Source organism: Tenrec ecaudatus, chromosome 13 (genome assembly GCF_050624435.1).
Source record: "Tenrec ecaudatus isolate mTenEca1 chromosome 13, mTenEca1.hap1, whole genome shotgun sequence".
Classification (NCBI taxonomy): Eukaryota; Metazoa; Chordata; class Mammalia; order Afrosoricida; family Tenrecidae; genus Tenrec; species Tenrec ecaudatus.
Window position 1 is genome coordinate 62,663,904 of NC_134542.1, and position 10,900 is coordinate 62,674,803.

The 10,900-nt window shown below is 41.6% G+C and overlaps 1 protein-coding gene across 1 annotated transcript; it reads left to right on the top strand.

Moving 5' to 3' along the window:
• The first annotated feature begins 2,088 nt into the window (after window positions 1-2,088).
• LOC142423900 (mitochondrial inner membrane protease subunit 2-like) lies at window positions 2,089-3,447 on the top strand. Its single transcript, XM_075529048.1, has one exon. It carries the CDS (start codon window positions 2,839-2,841, stop codon window positions 3,445-3,447), a length of 609 nt encoding a protein of 202 aa, XP_075385163.1. The 5' UTR covers window positions 2,089-2,838.
• Window positions 3,448-10,900: the final 7,453 nt, after the last annotated feature.

The window sequence follows — 10,900 nt, forward strand, 5'->3', positions numbered from 1 at the left end:
CTAAAGTTTTGTATTTAATTTTTTTAATAAAAAATCCTTATCACCTTTAAAGTCCTCTCCATTACAGATAAGACATTGGTCAAATCTGTGATTCCATTCTTGGAAACATTTTGCCAACTTATCTTTTCGGATGGCTGACAGCACCTTCCTGGATTTTTTCTTCACCTCTTCTATGTCGTCAAATCATTGTCCTTTCATGTCCCTTCCATTCTCAGAAGCAAAAAAAAGTCGCACAGAGTGAGGTCAGGTGAGTCAGGTGCGTCGGACAAGAGAGGCATGCTTTTTTTTTGGCAAAAACTGGCACACCGAGATGGCTGCATGAGCAGGTGCATTGTCCTGGTGGCAAAACCAGTCTGCCACAAATCAGGCCTTTTTGGTCACACACTGTTACATAGTCTTTTCAGAACCTCTAAATCGAAAGCATGATCAACAATCTGACCTGGTTGAATGAATTCCAAATGCACTACAAGTTGACATTTTCGTCTGCTCGGGAAGTTGATGGACGTCAAGAACAAGGTTTGTCATCAATCGACATTTCACCTTTTTTGAAAGGAAAAAACTACTCTTACACTTGAGTTTTTCCCATAGCGCTGTCCTTGTGAGCTGTGTTCAACATCACAACACTTTCTGTGGCATTTTCCCCAAGCAGGAAACAAAATTTCACAGCTGCATACTGTTCTCTTAAATTGGTCATCACAAAAAACAAGGTTTGAGTGAAACCGCTTTTATGAAAAACTTCACTGTGACCTGAGAGAACCTTCCCAGGTGACACCACTGGATGCACTTGCTCTGAGTGAGTTGCTCATGGCCCCTTATAATTACTCCTCATAACACATATTACCTTTGAAATTACTGACTTTGATTATTAGTAAGATGTCTGATTCCTCTATTAGCGCCTAAGCTACATGAAAGCAAAGAACACGTTTGTTTGTTTGTTTGTCTGTCGGGTCACTAGCTTGCATATTCTATAACAATTGTGTAATGGGTGAATGACTTAATCTATATTTCTATTCAATAACTAACTATTTACTTAGGTTAATTTCAAAATTAGCATAGTACCAGAGCAGGGGAAATATATACATGAATACTAAACTCAGAGCTATGTTACAATGTGACTAGGAATTACAGGGATTAAACCATTCACTGTGGTAAATGACACTGTCACATGCCAGTTTTGCATAACATTTTTTTCATTTTAATGATATTAATTCCCATTCTTTCATTATCAAGTTATATCTCACAGCAGAGCTACTTTTAACTGCACGTACACAGATCAGAACTATCTTGCTTTTCTTATAATAAATTATCTGCATCAGCAATGCATAATATAGAACTGAAGTTATAAATAGGTTTTTATCTGGGCTAAAGAAATGATTACAAGGCAGTGGAATGCTGTTATTCAAAATATCCATTTGATTCCCACCTATTTTAAGTTTTACTTTCATATAATTCTGATGAAAATCTAAGGACTTAGGAAAAACCAACTAACATTTATTCAAGTCATTAAAGGTGGGACTATAACGTCTCACCAAACCTCAGCATTCTGGTTAAAAATATTTGGAAAACCCACCCATTGAGCATCTATTAATTTAGTCAAATTATTTGGACCTTTTATAGTGAGTTGAATAGTGCTCCCCCAAATTAATGTCCACCTGAAGCTTCAGAATGTGACCCGATTTGGAAACTGAGTCTGTGCAGATGAAATTAGGTAAGGATTTTTTGAGAGCGAAAATGATTCTGAATTTAGGCTGGGTCCTAAGTTTAATGTCCAGTATCCTTCTAAGAGCACATAGGATACAAAGACAGACATAGCTCAGAGATATTTTGGGTTCAGTTCCAGAATATGGCATGAAAGTGAATGTCACAATAAAGCAAGCCCCATGGGTGTTTTTTCCACCCAGGGCATATAAAAGTTGGCTTTTAGTACACTGAGCCTATTAAACCTATGAAGTACACACACACACGAAAGTTAGAAATATTGCAAGAATTACCAAAGTGTGATGCAGAAACAGGAAGTGGTTGTGCTGCTGGAACAACGGTGCTAAAAGCAGTTCAATGGAGGCTTGTAAAAACTGCAGTATCGAAGTTCCTGCGGGGCAACTGAGAAGGTGAGTCCCGGCCTCGGCGGGGCGGCGGGCCGCCAACCTCTGGACGCCTGACCCTGACCGCGTCTGCAGGGCGCCGTGGAGGTGGACTGTCCAGCCCAGTGACTCTAAGGGCCAGTTACCCCACAAAGCATGATCACCTTCTGTCCCGAGTGTGGCCAAAATATTGAGTCAACGTTCAAATTCTGCCCCTACTGCCGGAAATGCTTGCCTACCGAGGAGCAAGGGAGGTCCCCGACCACTGTCAGACCACCGCTGCCATCCTGCCGAGGCGCCAGGAAAGACCCGAGCTCCAGCCCTGAAAGCCCTTGCAAGAAAGTGAAATGGTCCAGCACTGTCACCTCTCCCCCGTCATCCCTCTGCTCTGACAGTGACAGCTCCGGGTCTAAGGAGCTACTGAGGAAATCTCAGCGGCCCAGAGGCTCCAAGTCCCTTTCGGCCTCGCTCTCTGGACTGGGTGTCTCTCATAGACAGGAACCAGGGCCCTGGAACAAACTTCCGACCCCCAAAACCAGCCCGCAGGCAACCCGGCAAAGCCCCCAGAACCTGAAGCAGAGCCGGGTAACCGCCTCCCTGGAGGCCCTGCCCCTGGGGACCGTGCTGACAGACAAGAACAGACAGCACTGGAAACTGAGCTGCCTGCAGACCAGGGACGACCAGGGCATTCTCTACGAAGCTGATCTCCTCTCCGACGCCTCAACGTCTCAGAAACAAAGCTATTCTCTCAAACTGGATGCCAAGGACGGACGTCTGTTCAACGAACAGAGCTTTTTCCAGCGAGCCGCCAAGCCTCAGCAAGGCCGGGAGACGGGCCATGGCACAGCCCCGGGGCTGGGCGAGAAGGCACTTCAGGGCCTTTTGCAAAGGCTTCTTCGTGGCCGTGCCCGTGGCAGTGACCTTCCTGGACAGCGTCGCCTGCGTGGCAAGAGTGGAGGGGGCGTCCATGCAGCCCTCGCTGAATCCCGGCGGGAGCCAGTCATCCGACGTGGTGCTGCTGAACCACTGGAGAGTGAGGAACCTGCACGTGCGGCGTGGGGACGTCGTGTCACTGGTGTCCCCAAGAAACCCAGGGCAGAAGATCATCAAGAGAGTGATTGCTCTGGAAGGGGACGTCGTCAGAACCATGGGTCACAAGCGCCGCTATGTCCAGATCCCCCCGGGGCACATGTGGGTGGAAGGCGATCACCGCGGGCACAGTTTTGACAGTAACTCTTTCGGGCCCGTCTCCCTGGGGCTCCTCCACGCCCACGCCACTCACATCCTGTGGCCCCCACAGCGCTGGCAGAGACTGGAGTCGGTCCTGCCGCCAGAGCGCCTCGTGGTCCAGAGCGCAGAGGAGTGACGGCATGGATGTGTGCCCCCTCCCCGCCCCCCCCCCCCCCCCCCGCCCCGTGCTGGCCTTGGAAGCCGACAGCACCCAGTGCAGGAAGGGGCTTAGAGCATCCAGAGGGAACACTCAACCAGCTGGTGCGCTCTGCGGAACACGCAACATGGAGACGTCTGTGTGCGCGTCGGGGAAGAATGCTTTGGGGTTGAAGTTTCAAAGGCTGCCCAGTGGACACGCTCCATGTTGGTGGCCGAAGGCCCAAGGCCCAAGAAGTACCCAGACACCTGTGACTATGCCCACCTGCCTTAAAGTGGGCGCACTTGAGCCCGTGTTATTAAATACCCCTCCTACCGCCACAAAACTGCAGTATCCGTGAAGTGCAGTCAGAGAGGATACGCTCGTGCTGAGAAGCAGGTCACATGAAGATGGAGCCAGAGGTCAGAATGATGCCCATGATGGATGGCAACTACCAGAGGCTGGCATGGGGTGGTTTTACCCTCAGGGTTTCCCAAGGAGACCAACTCTGCTGACGCTGTGATTTTGGCTTTTCAGCTCCTGAATTGTGAGAGAAGAGATTTGTGTGGCGTTCAGAGGCTCAGCTTGCAGCGTTTTGTTACAGCAGCCTTCGGAAACTCATACCATTTCAATGTAATTGTTTCTTGCTCTTCCAGTAAAAGTGAAGACCTTGCTAGAACAATGACGTCCTTTAGTGATCACTGAATAGGTTTAGACACTATCACATATTTTTGAGCTGCTGTACAGAAAAAATCAGATGTTTAGATTTCTATTAGAATATGTGAAGAAATACATATTTACTTTGATTTACTTAGCCTTTTATCTATGAGTTTGTGTTTTCAGAGGCTGGAAACTTCAGTTCAGTAGAAGGAATATGCAAGTTAAGAATTTAAGTGTGATGTATGTATATGTATGGATTGTGATAAGAGTTGTATGAGTCCCTAATAAAATGTAAAAAAAGAAAGAAAGAAAAGAAAATGATTAGGGCAAAGAATGTACAGATGTGCTTTATACAATTGATGTATGTATATGTATGGACTGTGATAAGAGTTGTATGAGCCCCTAATAAAACGTTTAAAAAAAAGAATTTAAGTGGTATGCTTTCTATTGGGAATCTATTCAACAGCATTTGGTAGAGTACTTGGGAGTTAATATATTTAAAATAATCATTTCATTTTGTAAGACATTCTCTGGGCTAAAGTGATCATTTGAGAAATAAACTACCTGTTCAAAGGAGGCTCTTTCTCTTCCTGACCTTCGCCATTGTTTGTCCTTAGTATTGATTAATATTGATAAGAAAACCACTCTATAAAGAGATAAAAATAATACACGCAATTAAGGAAATAAAAATATCAAATTCTGACTTGCCTAATAGACAAACTTTTTGGATCCTGCAAGATTTGAATAAGATAGATTTTTCTCTGGCTTGAGGATTTGTTAGCATATTTTATTGGTCATATTTGGCCTTTTAAAATTTTGTTTTGCTCATTTCAGTCCTGTTTGAAATCATGGCACCTTCACAAAACCCAAGCCAACCATTGGTGTTTCTTGGAAACGTGAATGCTGAGTTAAATAAGAACGTTTGTCTTTGGGAAGCTGCCAGCTCTTCCCAAGTCCAAGTTGGGTTCTTAACGTCTCATCTAGGAACCCAGCTTAGCTCGGAGATAAAAATCATTATCAGGACACCTGTGTCCCAGCGCAATTTCAAAAATAACTTTGGACAACTGCTTAGCTTTTCTGTCCCTCAGCTTCCCCAACTGTCAACTCAGTTTTTGAGGATGAAGTTAAGATGGCCCACCAAGATACCCAAGCAGACTAGGGAGAGGCTCAAAAGGCTTTTGGGAAATGAAATGTAAAGATAGTGGGATTTTACCATGAACTCTTTGAACTTGTATGATAGTAAGTAAGAAGTATTGCTATTAGGGTTCCAGCTCATACATGTGCAGGTCTATTCCAAATAAACTATGCTTAAACGTGTCTCCGGGACAAGTTCTCTTGGCAACACTCTTGTCTTTGTCTCATTAGGGTGCTTTAAAACTTAAAAAAGGCCCAATCACTAGCAATGGCAGTCTGCTGGGCTACTTAAATTTAAGGCAGTGAGGTCAGCTAAGACTGCGATGGCAAGCGTTTTTTTTCCTAAAGGGACCTTGATAGATTTTCTTGAAGGACACACGATGATTATGGGGACGAATTATGAAGTTTTAAGAAGATTGGGAAATGCATGGATGAGCAAAAGGCCAAGAAAGTTGCACTGAGAAATTTTTCCCATCATGACAATGACAATGCACTTGCTCAAGGTTAGCCCTGGTCGCAGAGTGTTTGCCTGTTGAAAGGTGACCTGTTAGGCATTACTAGTTGCTCTTTGGGAGCAAGAAGGGGTTTTGTACTCCTGTAAGCAGTAACAGTCTTGACACCTCGTGGAGTACCTCTATCCTGCCCTACAGGGTCACTAGGAGCGGCTTGACTCCATGGCAGAGTGTTTGGTTTGGGTTTGTTGTTCCATGAGAATTTTCTTGGGAAACTTTACTTCATTCACCAGACCGTCCTGATCTTACCTTTACAACTGGCCCCTGCCCCAAAACTCAAAGAACCTTGAAAAGGACCACTGCGTTCCTCGGGAATGTCACCATTACTGCTTTGAGGTGTGAGAATTCTCAGGGGAAGTGTTCTAAGATGAATACACTGTCTCTGAAGTATGTAGACCCAGATGGAGGCTTTGTTTAGAAGCAATCTGTTCACATTGTGATAATTTTATTTAATAAAGGCTTCTATAATTTTGTGGCAACACTTATTTACACACACTCACACACACACACACACACAGCCATCTGGTCAATCCTGACTCATAGCAACCCTGTAAGACAGAATAGAACTCTCCTCTAGGGTTTTCAAGGCTGTCATCTTTACAGAAGCAGACTGCCAGCCACATCTTTACTCCGAGGAGCATCCCATGTGTGCCGTCACTGACCTTCTGGTTAGCTGTCCAATGCTTAACCAACATGCCATCTGGGCTCCTTAACCAACACTTACCGAGTGCAAAGCGAGGGGGAGGCATTTTATGGGCACTCAAGTCCTATGAAGTAGATGCTGCCGTGAACTCTATTTTGTAGAGCAGATAACGGAGATGAATTAATGTGTTCAAGGTCACACAGCCCACGTTCTTGAACATGCTCTATTGGAGCCTGCCCTAGGGTTTAGTTCACGACACCTATTCACCTTTCCCAGCTATTTTTCTCCTGATTGATGAACTGGTGCCTGTGCTTTGTTGTACCCCACTGGGTACGGAAGGGGCTCAGGGAGGCTGGAAGCTCTCACTGGGTGGTGTCAATGACAGTGGGGTGCATGCCTGAGGTCATTTTCTACCAAAGAGACAGAGTGAGTGACCTCAAAATAGGTATTGCCCTTTGGCTCCTATAGGGGCAAGTGGGGGACATAGAACTAGGTATCACTGCCATCTCTTTGGGATATCTAAATACAACACCTTCAAAAAGCAATTTGATACCTGGTGAAACAAATGGGCCGTGGAGGCTACAGAACCAGATGGCATTGGTTGGGGGGTTTGGAGGAGGAGGCTCAGCTATGGTTTCTTCAGGCCACACATGATATCCTAATTCATATTTAGAAAGTGTACGCATGGACACTGAGGGTGAGCTTAGATGACTCTGAAAACCTTCATTTCAATTTGAAAACAGTGACACCGTGACCTGGCTATGTGGAGTGTGGGATGAGATTCGATGCTCTTCCTTATGGGTTTAGAAATAAATTCCATATTTTGGAATCATATTGAAATCTGATTTATATAGTGAACACAGTCTAGGGCACAAACAGAATGTTTTACAAAACTGAAGTTAACTGAGAGTGACACACGTGCACTCTGGATGCCCAGGGTATGCTGATGCTGTGCGAGCCTGTGTCTGGAACAAACAGTGACGCCCCTGCAGCAGGGTGTGTGTGAAAGGTGAAGGAGAATTTACAGCCTAGGCCATGTGTGAGAATCAGACACCTGAACTGATGAAGCTGGATCTTACCCAATTTAGTTTTTAGCTATCCTTTCCACTGTGTAGTCCGAGAGGCAGAGACCAGTCACATCAGTGAACAAGGAAAATATAGTGTGGAGAACCATAAACAAAATGGAAGAAGATGTGACTTCGGTATGTTTATTTATTTATTTTTCCGTCCAACTTCGGCATGCTTTTTAAACCAGAATCATGTCCCCAAAAGAGATGAATGCATCCTAAATGTTCAAAAGTATTTATAAAAACATTTAGACATTTAAAAATGTTCCTTTCTTCATTCCCACCCCACCCCCCAAAAGAAAAATGTATTAAGACTGTGATACAAGCCAGTAGGCAGCAAAATACTCTGTTAATTTTAGAAGCCTGCCATATGTCACCCTAACATAAGGGAATGCTGTCTTAATAGCGCTCTTAGCATCTCCTGCGGTTTGAGAAGCTGGATGAAACAGTACCTTTCTGGCTTACTTGTGCATTTCCTTGCTTACTTTTTTTCTTGTCCAAACAGAAATATTTCAATGTTGATGCATATAAATATTAAACACTTTAACAGAATAACTGAACAATCTGGTATGTTTGAAATAACTTAAACTCCAAGCCCAAAGTTAACATAAAGTGTTTTTGAAATTATCGATCAGAATCTCTAAACACAGGGTCTATTTTGTTGCGTGTTAATAATTTTCCTTCCCAATTTACCCTCAGGGAAACAACTTTTGAGATGATTATTTAAATCATGTACAATGCATCATTTGTTTATTTTAATGCAAAAAAATAGAGGTAACTAGCCCAGAAGAAATTGGTAAAATTATATGAAAAAATTTAAAAAGATATGCTATTGTGAATTAGGTGAAGGTTTACAGAGCAGATCATAATTTCGCATCCAACAGTTCATGCACATTCTCTATCATCCGACTCATCCACTGTAATCCCCTCCTTGTCCCCTTATCACACTTCCTCTTTGTGTTTCCTGCTTCCAGTTCCGTCCTTGCCGCAGGGCGTCGCGGTTGCGTGTTGGCTGTGATCCACGAGGGCAGCAGGAGAACCCACAGGTTGTTTCTCAGAGAAAGACGGGCTTTCCACTCCCTCCGACAGAGACTCACAGGAGCAGCTCTACCCTGTCCTTGGGTGTCATTGTGAGCGGGCATGGACGGGCTCGATGCCTCTGAGTTGGGTTTGATTTTCCCTTTCCTAACTCTGAACATTGTCCTTAGGTAAATGCTGTTTTTCTGATTTTAAATAGTTGGGTATTTTTAAAACAGTTTTATTGGTATATAATTCACACATCATGCAATTCAATAGTTCAATCCTATTAAGAAGAGTTATACAATCATATTCACAATCAATTTTAGACCATTTTCTTCTTTCTTGTACTCATTGCTATTAGCTCGCCATTTCCCTTAAATGGTTGATTATTCTAATGTGTAGTTAGTTCGGTTCCAAACCTCAGGGGTGACTTAGCCCCGTAGTTGTGGGGTTTCCACCGGTCTCTGTGCATCTGGTAAGTCTCGTCTCTTTTATGATTTTGAGTTATGGTCCACATTTTTCTCCTGCTCTATCCAGGGCCTCCTAATATGCTCTTTTTCTGAGGAAGTTGGTAGTAGTAGCGGGGATGCCATTAACTATAATTCGCAAGAGTGGCTACCATAAAGGTTCAATACACATTTATGATATTTAAACAGAATGACTTGTATTTATTAAATGTCATCTTTCCTCATATAAAGTATTTTAATAAAAGCACTTCAATAATTTCAAATACATCTATACACATCTAAACGATTGTTTAAAGGAATCCAAATCTATTAAGAGAATCCCAGAATGTTTAATTATATCTACTAATTTCTTTGTTGAGAAAATGATAAAAATTGTTTAGTGTACTTTAAGGCAATATCAATACTAATGTACTCAAGAATGAGGACAGACAGAAATCTGATTCCTAAAGCCATATGGGCAAAGGTCATTCTCTTCCCCTAGGTCTTCTGTTTCCACATTAAGCTTAAAGGCAACACCTATAACAGATAATTTAAGGATAATGAAATATTGTGATTAACTTAGCTTTCTGGGTAACAAAATAATTGGCACACATGTGAAATGTTTTGTTCTGGATCATGTTTTAATGAAATAGATAAAATGACCTTGAGTAACAACTCTATATCAAACACAGTTGCACTGTTTTCTGCCTCAAAAGGCAGAGTGTCAGGACTGACAATGTGAAACTAAATGATCATTTATGACTACAAAGAGATCTGATTATTTGGGTTTGGTGAGAGAGGAGCTTCTGGAATTTCTTCAGTTTTCCTTTTGATTTAGTATAAATAGTACATAAAGTGAAATTATCTTCTTGAGCTTGATGTTTTTTTCAAAACTAAAAATCACAAATATTTTGCAATTAATTGTGTTTTATTGGTTCATTTACTTCTGCTTTAATAACACATTAGTAACTAATGCTATAATATAAACATAGGGTATACTAGTATTGGTGTTAAATTAGAAATTAAAATCTATCAATCTATTGATCTATCATCTATCTGTTTGATTTCAGTTAAATCAATGCGAAACTACATTAAAATATGTATGACTAGATAGTGCTTCTAACTTAAGAGTCAATTTAATTGGGAGATCACTGACTGTTGTGTATATTTTTGAACTTTTCCATTTTTTGAAATTATGTGAATATATTACTTTAAAAACAAAATCAAACTAATGAACAATTTATTAGGCGAGAAAGAGGCAATATCATTTTTATTGCTATTTGTTTTAACACAGTTAAGATGGCTTATTAAAAACTGAAACTTGTAGTATCAGATTTATAATTTTATTCAATTACCTTTTTTTTTCTGTTGAAACTGTTGGACTTTCAGCAACTATAATTTGACTACGCCTGAAAAGGGTTAAAGTATTAGAAATCATCAATTTTACAAGAATTTTATGGGTAAGAATAGAGAATTTTGACCAACTCTTGTAACATTTTGGGAAGATAGATATCATGCAAGAAAAGACAATATTATATTGGGTTTAGGAAAAACTTCTTAGAGGCCAATTTCACGGTAGTTTTAATTTTTATTTTTTAGGAAGTCTATATTTCCCCCTTGAATTTCTATAACATCTCAAATAAATTTAAGTCACTGAACACTTACAACAGGAGACCTGATGAGATATGGTACAACATCAAGAACATTATACATAAAGAAACAAAAGGCCATTAAAAATAAAGGAAAGAAAGAAAAGGTCACAGTCGGTGTCAGTAGAAATCCTGAACTTACTCTTCATTGTAGAGTAGCTAAAATGCATGGAAGAAAGGGTGAAGTAACGAGTTGAGCAGAAAAATTTAAAGGGCACCTTGAGAAGACAATGTAAAGTATTCTAATGAAATGTGTAAAGACCTAGAGTTAGGAAACCAAAAATGAAGAATATGTTCAGCATATCTCAAACTGAAAGAACTG